General features: G+C 43.6%; 2 protein-coding genes across 6 annotated transcripts in view; both read left to right on the top strand.

Moving 5' to 3' along the window:
• The first annotated feature begins 1,767 nt into the window (after positions 1-1,767).
• LOC118100518 (guanylyl cyclase-activating protein 2) lies at positions 1,768-4,466 on the top strand. Its single transcript, XM_035145766.2, has 4 exons — positions 1,768-2,333; positions 2,483-2,632; positions 2,956-3,055; positions 3,209-4,466. Exons 1-4 carry the CDS (start codon positions 2,133-2,135, stop codon positions 3,325-3,327), a joined length of 570 nt encoding a protein of 189 aa, XP_035001657.1. The 5' UTR covers positions 1,768-2,132; the 3' UTR covers positions 3,328-4,466.
• A 982-nt stretch (positions 4,467-5,448) lies between these two features.
• The window catches only part of LOC118125364 (golgin subfamily B member 1), a 30,882-nt gene continuing 22,804 nt past the window's right edge, over positions 5,449-13,526 (top strand). For all 5 annotated transcript variants that reach the window (XM_035184145.2, XM_035184052.2, XM_035184232.2 and 2 more), the window contains exons 1-12: positions 5,449-5,611; positions 7,535-7,594; positions 8,506-8,661; positions 9,265-9,402; positions 10,280-10,393; positions 10,588-10,743; positions 11,063-11,242; positions 11,371-11,493; positions 11,918-12,031; positions 12,196-12,499; positions 12,682-12,797; positions 13,043-13,160. In XM_035184145.2, the coding sequence (XP_035040036.2) occupies positions 7,550-7,594; positions 8,506-8,661; positions 9,265-9,402; positions 10,280-10,393; positions 10,588-10,743; positions 11,063-11,242; positions 11,371-11,493; positions 11,918-12,031; positions 12,196-12,499; positions 12,682-12,797; positions 13,043-13,160 (1,564 nt within the window). In that variant the 5' untranslated portion in view covers positions 5,449-5,611; positions 7,535-7,549. The remainder of the gene's footprint in view (positions 5,612-7,534; positions 7,595-8,505; positions 8,662-9,264; positions 9,403-10,279; positions 10,394-10,587; positions 10,744-11,062; positions 11,243-11,370; positions 11,494-11,917; positions 12,032-12,195; positions 12,500-12,681; positions 12,798-13,042; positions 13,161-13,526) is intronic.

Below are 13,526 nucleotides of genomic sequence, written 5' to 3'. Positions count from 1 at the left end.
CAGACGTTGATTTCTAAAGACGATTTAAACATGGGAATGTTTTCCACTCAAAGTATAACTATGAAAATGTGAAAATATAGAAACATATTGTGCTTCTGTTTGATTTTACTCAGTCATGGGGGTTTAAAGTTTCATTACTTCATTACTGAAGAAGAATTCATTCATATTTTGGCAAAAAACAAGTTCAAACTCAACATTAACATATGAGACACATGAAACTATATTTTCCAGGAAGCAGAGGAAACCTTCAGAGAAACTTCACACAAAGCTCAGGTTGGCCTCAGGTTGTGAGGTGGCGGTGCGAACCACTGCACCACCGTGCCACAGACACACTTAACGTCCATGTGAGACGTTTGCATTAAAATCCACCCGAGCACACTCTGCTGTTCGTGAGACGTCAGGAACGAGTCACGTTGATTTGATCTTTATGATCTAATGTGTTTAATCCCTTGTTATTTTATTCACTGTGTAAAACTTCACAATAAAAGTACAGCCGTCAAATAAATGTGGTGGAATATTTAACTGAAGTACAAGTACCTGAGTACATGTACTTAATGATGATGGTCTGAACTCTGTCACATTTTACAAACATTTGACTCATTGTTAACACAACAATTACACGATTGCATCGAGGCTGTGGAACCAAACTAAACTGATTGAATGAGCTCATTGGACAGTTTCACTGGATATTTTACTGACTGTTGTTTATAATGAAGAAAATTGAAATGCTTATTAAACAGATTTTTGTATAAATTTCATGTTGTGTCGTCTTTTCTTCTGCTGCCGTCAGCTCCAGTGTCTTCTTTGATTTTGCCACTAGGAGGCGCCTGAGTCAGAAATGTTCACATCCTGCAATGAGCTTCAGAATGAATCCTCAGAATATTTATATAAAGTGAGAGATTTTCTCAGGAAACATTGTTCACACATACTAATCCCAAAGAGAGCTGGTGGAGCGAGGTGATGTTTATTTAAAAAACTCTGAAGTTCAGTTTATTTGATCAAGTGTCCAGTTTTTGTTTGATTTGAGAGAAAACTCTCGTTAGCATCTTTGGAGATTGTCTCCAGATGATTAACTTCGGGAGCTGATAGGTCAAAGGTCAAGATAATATGGTCCCTAAAACACATGGATATTTCTGCAGATGACAGAGAGACGGCTGAAGACGGAGGTTTGGAAACGAGGCTCTGGAACATCTCGTCTGAGGAAATCCAGCAGTCGTCATCTCCCTTTAAATCAAAGCTTAAAACCTACTTTTATTGTTCTGCATTCCCAAGTTTGACCTAATTCTACTTTTGATTATTGTAATGGGAGGTCATACTTACATTTCTTCACTCAAATTGTTTTTATTCTTTTATTTATTGTGTTTTCTGTAGGAGTGCTATATGAATAAAGATATTACCATCATGATGTGAAGTGTATTTATAAGTACTTACTTTGACTCAAGAAGAAAAGTTGATGTGTTACTTTTACTTGAGTACATTTTAGTCTTGTGTCTCAGTACTTCCTCCACCACTGTGAAGTGAAGCTTTAACTTTAACAAACAACAAGATCTCCAGCTGATTTAAATGAACAAATAATTTGTCTTCATGTAGAATAAAAGATGTGATAATGGTGACATGTCATTATCAGTGTATAAATCCCGCTCCAGCAGGCAGGTGCGTCTCGGGGAAGTGAGCTCAGACCAGACCTCAGGGGATCAACACTTTTTTCCAGACCACGCTCAGGCTGGATTTTGACGTCATCCTGGTTTTAATCTGGCTGAGAGCTCTGTGGCCTTTTCTCTGGATTGAGGCAATCCACTCGTCTTTGCTATTAAAGCCGACGGATCTGTTGCTTTCGTGTTAATTCACTAGAGCTCAGTGGTCAGTGAATCTTTCTTGTTCCTTTAGAGCGACACAGAGTTGCTTGCTCAGGTTTTTACAGAATACAGATATCAACGGGAAAAGGTGGATTTGACTGGAAGGATTTGCAGAAGATCATTTAAAAGTCAATTGGATTTGTGCACAGGTTGCCTGGAAATAGCCGACGCAGGGTCTGTGTGTGTGGACGGCTGGGGCACAGGGCTGAGGACACTCGACAGCTTCAGTGCGGCTTCAGCGACGTAATGTTGGCGCTTCTTTTTATTTAAAACAACATGGGCCAAGGACAGGGCCTCCCAGAAAAGGAGGTGACTCTGCAAAACATTCAGGAACTCTACCGCAAGTTTGCCAGCGAGTGTCCGAGTGGAAATCTGCACTTACACGAATTCAAGAAAATCTTTGGCAACAGCAAACCTTCCACAGAAGAAGAAGCAGCGTACATGGAAAATGTGTTTCGATCTTTTGACACAAATAAGGTGATGTGACAGCGTCCAGTGATGTAGAAGTAAAGAGATGACTATAGAATAACTAACTTTATTTCAGCTGTAAAACAGTCAAATGTATCTTGTCAGTATTCGTCTGAATATTATTTGACTGATGTGTCTGACCTCTGGTTTTCCCGCAGGACGGTAAACTGGACTTCATGGAGTTCGTGGCCGCTGTGCATCTTGTTTTTCGTGGAAAACTCGAGGACAAACTGAAATGGTCTTTCAAAGTTTATGACAGAAATGGAAATGGCTGCCTGGACCGACAGGAAGTACGACACATCGTCAAAGTGAGTGCACGCTTCCTTTACATTTACATCGGCAGCCATTTTTTTACTGGACCATCACCGATAGAAGAATAAGAGGTGGTTTAAGTTCATGTTTGTGTTTCTGTTGCACTTTATTGTTGTAAAAATAAGAACGTGTGCGTCGATAGCGAATCAGAACCAGTCTGCGTTGTTCCGCCTCGTTGTTTCCAGGTTGTGAGTTAAGTGAACGTTAAGTCAAATGGAATTTGTTTCTGTGTTTCCGGTGTCAATCCAATAAGATAAAACCAACTTTATTGTCCAAAGACGTCAGCATGAGACACTTAAAGCGTGTTTCTTCTGTGCAGATCATCAACAAGATAAAGAGACACAACGACCCGGAGGTCACCGAGAATATCGACGACATCTGCAACCGAATATTCGACCTGGTGGACAAGAATAACGACAGTAAGTTACAAGTTCAACACAAACACAAATCGGCTCAATTCACAGTCAAAAGCAGGAGATGAGTGAGAACAGCTGGATCCGGAGATGTGTTGATTCTGAGCTGGATCTGTTTCCACATTATAAACATTTTACTTTGTGTTTCGTTCTGTCCAGGTCAGATTTCTCTGGAGGAGTTTATAGAGGGAGCTGAAAAGGACCCGTGGGTGATGGATCAGCTCAAACTGGACATCGCGCCCTGTGATTGGTTCATTGAGCAGCTGAGCAAACCCTAATGACATGGACACAAAGGGGTCGGGCTGGGGGCCCTGCGCTGCCACCCCTTCAGACACGCCCCTGTTGGCCTTCAGTGACGAGCTCTCGCCTTGTTTCCACACAGAAATGTTCTTCTGCGACAATTCAAGGAAATAATCATCTTGTTATATTTGAGGGAGCGAGAGGTTCAGAGACTCAGGGAAATCTCAACTGTGTGAATCCTTTTTATTTGTATTTATCCTTTAAGATGAGCAGCAGAACCTTCCATCAAATCTTCAATTTCAACCTGGTTTCACCTTTTCTGGGAGAGAAGCCATGTTTGTTTTGCACCAAGTGACAGGACACAGCTTCGTGTCATGACTCAAGACAACCTGTTGTTCTAGGACCTGATGTTTCCCTGTGAGCTGAGTTGATTGTTTGAATTGAACATGAGGTTGAACACAGGAAAACAAACTGTAATTCAGCCCAGTTCTGCACATGGGAGCTTTTACCATTTGGATTTAGGCTGACTTACTACTCTTAGCCTTTAAGGCTCCTTGCTGAGCAGTATGATAAAGTGGTGACAGTTACACCAGAGACAATCACACAGACACTCACACGTTGGAATTTCTGTAACATTTTCCCCCCTTGACTTATATTTGTTTCTCTGAGCTGTACAAAAAAAATCTACTTTTTAAGATGTCTTCATAGGACGAGGTGTTTGTATGTTATACATATATACAGTTTGAAAAGTCTGAATGTTTGCTGCTCACTTTCGTCATGAGAAATAAAATCTCGTCTCATTTGAAGATTCCGATGTGTTTCTCCTGCACCTCCCTCAGGAGAGAGAGACGAGACAAATCCTCCTGACGACGTCTTCTGCTCCTTCTCAAAGTTTGATTTACTCTTGAATTTCATCACTGGGGCAAAGGTCAGATATTTTGTCAGCTCATGTAAAAGCTTCACTCATTATTTCTGACAAAGTTAAGTGGAGTGAGACAGAAAAAGAAGTGTTTTCAAATCGTGAGTAAATATCAGGCTGGGACAAGAGGAAGGACATTTCTCAAAGGAAATTGTTTAATTTTCATATTTAATTGAGCCCTGAAAAGACAAGACAACGAAGAGATGTTATTTTGAACGTTCTTCTGGGTGGTTGTGGTTGTCAGAGGGGGCGGGGGCAGGAAGCCAAATTATATCATGTCCTTAGGCAAAGAGCCTTAAAGGCTAAGATTAGTAAGACTCAGTAAATCCATACACAAGGTCCCAGGGTCTCTATGAGGGAACAGTGCATGTGCATGTGCATGTGCATGTGCATGTGCATGTGAGGCCACTGAGCCTCAGTCAGTGTCAACAAGACCATCTCTTTATTTTTGATGTATTTATCTTTCAAAGTAAAACATATGACACTAAAATAATTAAAGATTAACTTTTTAAAGATTTTACTGCTTCAATAAACACAAATTCAACCATAGCCACTGAAAAGTGAAAATCTGCAGCTTGTTACCAACCACACAACCCGGGTCTGGGCCACAGGACAGTTGATGGGTTGTATTAATAAGAGCAATGTAAACACACGTCTCTAAATAAATATGTTTTGTCAAATTATGCAAAAGTGCAAAAGTGGGGCAATGTGTTTGTGTTTGTGTGTGTGTGTGTGTGTGTGTGTGTGTGTGTGTGTGTGTGAGACATACATTGAATATCAAGGACATTTCACACACACATCATTGAATATATCTGGAGAATTGTTTCCTGTTCAAACACATTGTTCATTCACACATTCTTCAAAAAGGCCTAAAATGAAAAATCTTAACAAATCGTCAGATTCATTTTTAATATTTTTTGGAAACTAGTTTTTTTAATAACCACTGACAGGACAGGGGCCCTTCAGGAGCCAATCAGATTAGAGCTGGAGCCGTTTTTCTTCATGTCCTCAGAAGGCTGTTAAAGGTAGAACGGAAGTGACCTGCAGGTGTTTCTCTTGGTGTTTGTTTCTTCTTTGAAACGAACGTATCCTCCTCTTCAGTAGAAACACGTGATGAATAAAAACACAACTTCACGTTAACACACCTCTAACGCGTCTTTTCATATTCACGAACTTTTCACGCCCTATTCTAATTCGTAGCTCGCGATCATTGCAGGAAAACGCAGTTCATCCTCCTGCGGAACGTGACAGTTGTGCGCAGGCGCAGTGCCCTCCTGCTGCCGTGTTGATAAACTCGTCTCTGTCCTGTTCTTTCGTCGCCAAGTGGAATAAAATGTGATTTCACGCGGTTTTGTGGACGGAGCCACGTGTCGGCTGGATTCTTCCTGGAGCTGTGGGATCCGGTAAATGTTTGAAACCGTCACTTTAGCGGCAGCGAGTAGTTCGACTGAGAGAACCTGTCACGAACCTGCAGCTCGGTGCTAGCTGCGTTAGCATGTAGCCCCGCAGCTGTCGGGATCAAGTTAGCTAGCTGGATTAACGCTAGCTGCGGTTTGTTGAAGTCACCGGGCTAAGTGTGGACGTGCCGCCGGGTCCCGACACCCGCTGCCCGGGCAGGTGCGAGGCCTCTGCGGCTACAGTTAGCATAGCAGCCGGAGACGCAAGCTAGCACAAGGTAGCTAGTGTTAAATCATGGGCTCGAATAAGTTGGATTGACTCCGGAGTGCGAGCGGAGCGGTTTGTTTTCAGTCAGGTTGTTTCATGGAAACTGCTTCTATCCGCAGTGACATGATCTGTTAGCAGCAGCTGCTGGTGTGTGTCTGCAGTGTTGGTGTGTGTCTGCAGTGTTAGCATCTGCCTGCTGCCTCCTCGGGTTCTTCACGGACAAACGCATAGTTTATAGATCCCGAGGGAAAAGTCGTCATCCAGTAAAACACGAAACAGTCGAACTCAAGAGCAGAAGAACAAGCAGAGGTCCAACTGAGTGAAGGACGAGTCACTGCAGGGAGATGAGTCTCACTGACAGAACCACTGTTGTTTCATCAGGGTGTTTTCAGACGTCCAGAGCCTCCGGATAATCTCCTGATGCTGTCCGGAGTTTGTCCTGCCAGCCCCCTCGTAAGAACTCCGAATAAACTCCTAATGAGCCCATGTGAGAATCCAGTGAGAGAATGTGAAGATTTCTGTTGTTTGTTGTGTATCTTACAGAAACACACACACATTGTTCAGCTGGAGTACGACTCCACCTTTCCATTTACAGTCTGTGAGAAGACGACCTGAGAGCAGTGAGGTGCTGGTATAAACCAGACAGATAAACATGGGTTGATGACACTCGATGTGATTTTGTTCCTCCATTATCTCAGATGAATGCGTACTTGTCAGCACAAATACATCTTTTAATTTAGTGTTTGTGTAAATAAGCTCATGGAGATACACCAGGTTTCTCCGTGGCTTTCAGGACACCGGTGTCCACTGTGGAATCGTGTGGGACAAGACCAGTTTGAGCTGATTTTCCAGCTGCGTCACGTGGTGTGTTCTGCAGGGTGACTGATTCGGCGGATCGTGCAGCCTGTCACTGCACATTGTGTCGTACCAGGCCTCAGGTTGTGGCCTGGTCTTGGTCTTCTGGCTGCTCCCAGCACCAGGAGCCACACCCAGCAGGCTGGTGTTCAACAAGGCTGTGTTCCTGCTGTAAAGTAAACACTGGTTCATGATTAGCTTGGGCTCTCAAAGTCACCTGACTGACTCGGCCTGCTGAGCAAGTCACTGACCTGAAAGCCTGCATTCCTCAGACTATTATCTGCTCGGGTGTTCGTTAATATTTCAGTGTAGGAACTCAGTGCAGCCTCGGCATCATCCCAGGGTACAGACACGCGTGGAATAGGCACCGTGTCAGTCCTGCTCTTTGGAGGCTCAGCCACAGACATATTAGTGTTTATGTTTCCTGATGTTACATCTTTTACTGAATAAACAACAAAACAATCTGTTTATTTTCTTTATTTCTATTATTTGTAAAGTATTTGTATTTTCTTTGTATATTTATTTATAATGAAGTTTAACGTTAAATTGTAAAACATCAAGCCTCCAACACATAAGGATTTGATAATGAAATCATTGACAATTAACTATAATTATCGTCTAATAACTATCAGTATTGGCATCAGCCCCACACACCAACAGTAAGGTGACACTTCTAGATTGTTATTAAGTGTGTGTGTGTGTGTGTGTGTGTGTGTGTGTGTGTGTGTGTGTGTGTGTGTGTGTGTGTGTGTGTGTGTGTGTGTGTGTGTGTGTGTGTGTGTGTGTGTGTGTGTGTGTGTTTACAGGTCTCAACTGAAACCATGCTGAAGTGGTTTTCCGGTGAAGAGGGAGAACCTGGGTCTGGAGTACGTTCACACACACGTTTGTCTTTCATTGATTAAACACTGAAGAGATCTGTGACACTGTTCTCTAACAAACTGAAACAACTTGTCTTTAGTGTGTTTGTAACGCTTCATAAATCTATAGGACTGTTTCCACACTTTGTCCATCACGACATTTAATATTCATGATCCATTATTAAATGCGTGCCTCCAGGTGAATTCTGTGGCTTCAGTGTAGCAGTTTGATTTGTACTAAAGAAACCCAGTGACGGCTCTGCAGTGTGTCTCATGTCCTGATGAACTGGAATGACTTGGCCTGCTGAGCACAGGACTCTGACTCACACAGAGCTCACACTTCCTGTGAGGGGGAACCACTGCTCCAGCTGAAACCCTGTTCACTCCACAGCAGACGTCCCTCATAGGTGGACCGTGGTCCGTAATCCGGACATGTAACTCATAGGAACTGTCAAATTTTGACACAGTGCTTTTTATTTGTATTGGCGCAACTTTTGTTGCCTTTACGGCACTAATTTGGCGACCTAGGAAATTTGCTAACCGATGTCATGTGTTGTTAATCATTTCACATGACGCCACTGATCCAATCAAATCGGTGAATTCCGATGAGGTTAGTCAAGGCAGTTTTATTTATAAAGCACACTTCATACTCAAAGGAATATTCAAGGTGCTCGACAGCAACATTTAAAACAACACAGCAACAAAATGATAAGAAATCCATTGAAAACCAGAAAGTTTAAAGTTGTTTTGTAAAACCTTTTCCTGTGACTGTGAAGCTGGCAGTGAATGCCCGTATTTCACTTTCTACAGCATTGCAATCAGATACCTGTGCGCCTGTTCCAACACCAGCTGGGTTCATGTGATTCGTTGTCTGGCCAGAATGTGATTTAGTTTGGTCACCATCTCCTCCGCGTCCTCAGGGCCCGGGCTCTCCCCACAGTGCTGCTGGCGCTGGAGAACTTGCTGTGGAGGAAATGGCCGAGCGGCTGACCCAAACTGAGCTGCTTGTCACTCAGCTGAAGGAGATGATCCGAGAAAAGGATGCAACGCTTCGCACCAAAGACGAGCAGCTCAAGGTGAGGACAGTTTCCCCTCTGGAGTCAATAGGAAGGCGAATTTATGAGAGTGAAATCCGCTGTGTGTCCTTTTGAGAAGTTTACATGTTCGTTAGGCCCAGATCTCTGATTACTTGTGTCAGATAGGGACCATCTATGATCTGTGTATATATATAATAAATCTGCATTTACATTAATTCAGTAAAGCATCATGGCTTGAGCAATATTAATAATAATGGGATGTGAGCTAGCCATGGATCTATTAAGGAGGATGAGCCAGCACCTGAATCTAAAGGAGACACACGCAGCTCCCACATAACTATTTTACACCGAAACTAGCAGGTAAACGTTTTTTTAAAGTCTCTACAAGGAGTTTTTAACTGGTTATGAAACAGTCTTATTGTAATATTGCTGCCTCTTTATGACCTACAGCAGTAAATGAGACGCATCTATTCACGAGCTACGTGCTAGGCTGTTCCTCGCCAACTCCACATTACGATACACCACCTCATCACTATGCGTCCTGCGAACAGCTGGGTGTAGTGGTGTGGTTTGAAGCATTTCTCACATTGTGGGTGAAAGTAAAAACAACAGCTAATGAATAACCTGTTCTCTGGGACTCAGGTGGAGAAGGAGGCTTGTGATGGCAAACTGTCAAAGCTGCGTCTCCAGAACAAGGCCAAGGTGACGTCCCTCACGACACAGCTGGAGGAGCTGAAGAAGCAACAGGGAGGTCAGGTTACGCCAACACACGGCAAGAAGGTACAGTTACTGTAAATGGATGATTAGATAGATGTGAGATAGATTAATAGACTTGAGGAAAACGTGAGGTTTATTATCCATGTGAATCCCTGCGGTGAAAGCACAAATTATCTGAAACTCGTCACATAAGCTGTTTTCAGACCGGCACTGAAATCTGGAACTTTTCCTTCCAAAAAATGTCTGTAACATGTCAGAGTGAGTCCATGTGAGGAAACAGCAGGACAATGTGTGGAAGCTTCCCAGTGAGCGAGTGGACGTGTGGATGAGGTTTCTAACACGTGACGGACGTGAAACTGGAAGAACACAAAGATCTCAGGATGAAGAAGAGGAGCCGTACACGTAGAAGACGAAGACGTCAACTTGGAAACACGAGGAGATTCCAGATCTTTTGGTGATGAGGGCCGACGCCGGTGTGGATGAGCTGTAAACAACAACACTGATCTTTCCACAGCAGAGTTTATACGTCATGTCCGGCCCCCTGCTGCTCTACAGGCTCCGCCTCTGCTGCTCTACAGGCTCCCACCCTCGCCTGATGTTCCCCACATGTTCCTGTTTGAACGAGTCGGACCCAACAACCTGCTGCTGCTTCACAAACACCAACTCCAGAGAAAGTCTGGATACAATTTTCAGACATTTTCTGGTGTTCATGTCTGAAAACAGCTTATGTCTCTGATTTTTCTCACATAATTTAAATCCCAATTCCATTTTAGACTTGAGATTGAAATGAAATCTACAATGTAAAGTTAATGTGTCATTGGTCTGTGATGTTATGGATCTTTTATTAACGAACGATCGGGAGACACAGAACAACATGAGCAGTCCGTGTGGTCGTCTGGGAGATGTAGTCCAACGCCTGTCATTTGATATTTGTCTTTAGGGCTCTTCAGAAGCAGGAGAGCAAGCCAGTCGGGGCAAGATTGTCTTACTAAAGAAGAAAGTTGAGGAACTTGAACATCAACTTGCACAAAGAAACAATGAACTGGAAAACAAGGTAATGCTTATTCAAGATGGATTCATCCTCCTGTTGTCCTAGTTAGTCGAAAGGTGAACAAGGTGCCGTGAGGAAATCCAGTGTTCAACTATCTCTCTCTCCTCTTCTGGACATTTCTTAAAAGCAGTCAGAGTTTGAATTCTTTGTGGATGTTTCTTCATTCTTTTTAAACCAAAAACGTAACTTTACTCCAGCGGAAGGAGGTGGAGTCCCAGCGGCAGCGAGGCGAGGAAATGGACACGATGCTGACGGAGAAGGACCGGAAACTGTCGGAGAAGGAGGCCTACATCGTCCACCTGCAAACGGCACTGGCAGGAGATCAGCCCGTCACACCTGCACCACAACAACAGGTCACGTACATAAAGAACATGCTGGGAGCATCGTCTCATAACAGATTCAGGCTTCATCCACACTAATGCGTCTTTGTTTTAAATAGTGTACTTTAAAAAACACATCATAAGGAATCTCCATCTACTGGAAACCAGATGAATGAAAAAACATTGATGCATTTTAAAACTAAAACTTATAAATGTTGATTTAGCTGAAGGAATAACAGTAGAAGCTACATTCCAGGTTTTCAGCTATTTAAATTCATATATATTTATATGTGGACATTCTCTTTGAGTCAAATGCATGTGTTGATGCTCAGCTGTGCTGTGACTCCTGTAGGTGGCGGAGGACGGTGGAGCAATGCAGGAGCTCCAGCTGCTGGTGCAGAGTCTGACCAGGAAGGTGGGAGAAGCAGAGGAGCGCTACAGTCTCCTGCAGGAGCAGACGGAGAGCCTGAAGGAGCTGCTGGTCACAGAGAAGGAGCAGTACGGTCAGAAGGAGAACATGTACAAACAGAATGTAGGTTTTTAAATCCTTCAGGTGATTTCTGATTCCAGGCACAAACACACACAGAGATGCTTTGATTGTTTCCTGTATCTGTTTAACATCGATGCCTGTGCATCTGGTCTCTGATGATTGTTTTTTAGATCCAGACATTCAAAGACATCATCATTCAGAAAGATAACCAGCTGATAGAGATCAACCAGATGCACGAGCAGGAGCTCTTCAAGCTCGCAGCGAAGTCTGATGCCAGCGCCGACCTGGAGCAGGTAGTGACATCACTCACTTCTAAACCAATCAGGGAGGAACCTGTGTATTTATACATGCTTCTGTTTTTCTCTTTCTGTTGAGAGGAAGTGTAAGAGCTGCTCACAGCCATCACGTTACTGCAGGAGTAAATAATTCAGTGTCACTCATCACGTGACTCGAGCTGTTTTCAGACATGAACCTAAAAACTGGGTCCATACATTTTCCGGAGTTAGTCGGTCTCGTATGAAGAACGCAGCAGGAGACTGTCCGACTCGGTCACAACAACAGGAAGGGCCGGACATGACGTATAAATCAAGAGTCTCTCTCCGTCTAGAAAGCCTGAGGGCGCTTGACTGGGGCTGCATAGCTTTGTGACAGGACTCTAGCCCCCCCCCTAACCCCGGGGCAGTGCCATGCTTATTAACGTCTGTTTTGTCTCCTCAGCTTCTGAAGGCCCTCAAACAGAAGCTCCATGAGAAGGAGGAGGTGCTGCTGGGTAAAACGCAGGTCATCGATGTTCTCCAGGGAGAAGTGGATGGAAGAGACCAACAGATAAAGGTCAGGAAAGACCACATCTCTACGCTTGTGTATATAATGAGTTTTCTTCATTAATTATGTTATTGCCGTTCTAGATTTAAAATGAAACATAATGGCACTTTCTTAACCCCATTGTTTTTATTATGTTCTCCACTGTTCTTCATCATCTTCTCTTGTCCCCGTAGGAGCTGATTGAAAAGCTCCGTCGGCTACAGGTTGAACGAGAGAGCTTGGCCTCCAAGATGGAGGCAGAGAAGCACGTGATGCGAGCACAACTTCGCGACCTGATGGAGAAACAGCAGGCAGAGGTGCAGCGTCTGACCGAGCAGCATCGCTCACAGGTGGACCAAGCCCAGCAGGATTTCCTGGAGCAGCTGGAGGAGCTGAGGAGAACCTCGGTAGCAGCGCCACCTGCCAGTCAGGAGGCCTCGGGGATGGGAAGCATGACTGCTGATTCAGCCTCCATCCAAAGAATAGCTGAGCTAGAAGGTGATTGCCTTACATCATCCTTTCTTTTGATAAAAAGATTTTTAATCAGATTATATGTTCTGTGCATCCAAGGAGACACTTTCACCACATTTTCCAGTAAACCAGGTCAAATACAACGATGCCATCAAACCATATCAGTGAGATCTCTTCACCAAATTAAATTCATTTCTTTATTTTTGCAGCACAAGCAAAGCAAAAAACCGATGACGCCAGCAGATCAGAAGCCAAGTTCCTGAAGATGAAAGCTTGGTCGAAGTCTCGGATCCGACAGTTGGAGGAGGAGATGAAGAAAAGCCAAGTAAAATTAACAACTTTTTGTTCTCGTCTTGAGAAGCCTGGATGTTTTTCCCAAATTAAAATCAACCCGTAGTTTTCTGTCAGATGTATTGAAAAGGTCTTTTTTAAATGATCCAAAAGAAAATGAAGACAAATCTCAAGCTGGACTTGTTTCCCCAGTAACGTTATAAACAACATCCAAAAGCAGGAGGAAGTCTTCTAAGTAAAAAAGACCCATTTAAAAGATGGTTGCTCTGTCCTCTTCAGGCTGGAGGTGCCCCCCCGGATCTGACGGCCCTGCGGAGTCATATCACGGCACTGGAGGAGGAGAGGGAGGAAAACCTCTGGAAGGTTGAGCAGTACGAGGAGCTCAAGACAAAGAATGGTAACCAAACCACCCCGGAGCGGATTGTTCCCTGGAACTCGTGGTTAAATCTATGAGAAGAACTCTCAGAGTGCACTTACCTCCACTGATCCGCCTCTTTATCATGCACATGCATAAACCATGTAGAAACATTAAACACAGGCAAAATATCCATTCTCTGATGGAGTTGAGAGGAAGAAGCTAAAAGATTAGAACGTTACGGTTTATTTATTTGACCTTTAAGCAGCTCTAGATTGACATTTGATCCAGATTAGCTGGAAATCCAAATTGTTCGGTTTGTTTTTGGTTTCTTTAAACGCAGCCTGTGTAAATAATGACATTTATGATCTGTTTCCATCTTAAGAAAGTGAAATCAAATCCGCTCCA

The sequence above is a fragment of the Hippoglossus stenolepis genome, chromosome 1 (genome assembly GCF_022539355.2).
Source record: "Hippoglossus stenolepis isolate QCI-W04-F060 chromosome 1, HSTE1.2, whole genome shotgun sequence".
NCBI lineage: Eukaryota > Metazoa > Chordata > Actinopteri > Pleuronectiformes > Pleuronectidae > Hippoglossus > Hippoglossus stenolepis.
The sequence above is the reverse complement of the archived record's forward strand: the minus strand, read 5'-3'. Positions and strand labels throughout refer to the sequence as shown.

Coding starts and splice junctions, on each gene's coding strand:
- LOC118100518 (XM_035145766.2), top strand. CDS start 2,133: ATGGGCCAAGGACAGGGCCTCCCAGAAAAGGAGGTGACTCTGCAAAAC. Junction 2,334..2,482: donor GATCTTTTGACACAAATAAG/GTGATGTGACAG, acceptor GTTTTCCCGCAG/GACGGTAAACTGGACTTCAT. Junction 2,633..2,955: donor AAGTACGACACATCGTCAAA/GTGAGTGCACGC, acceptor TCTTCTGTGCAG/ATCATCAACAAGATAAAGAG.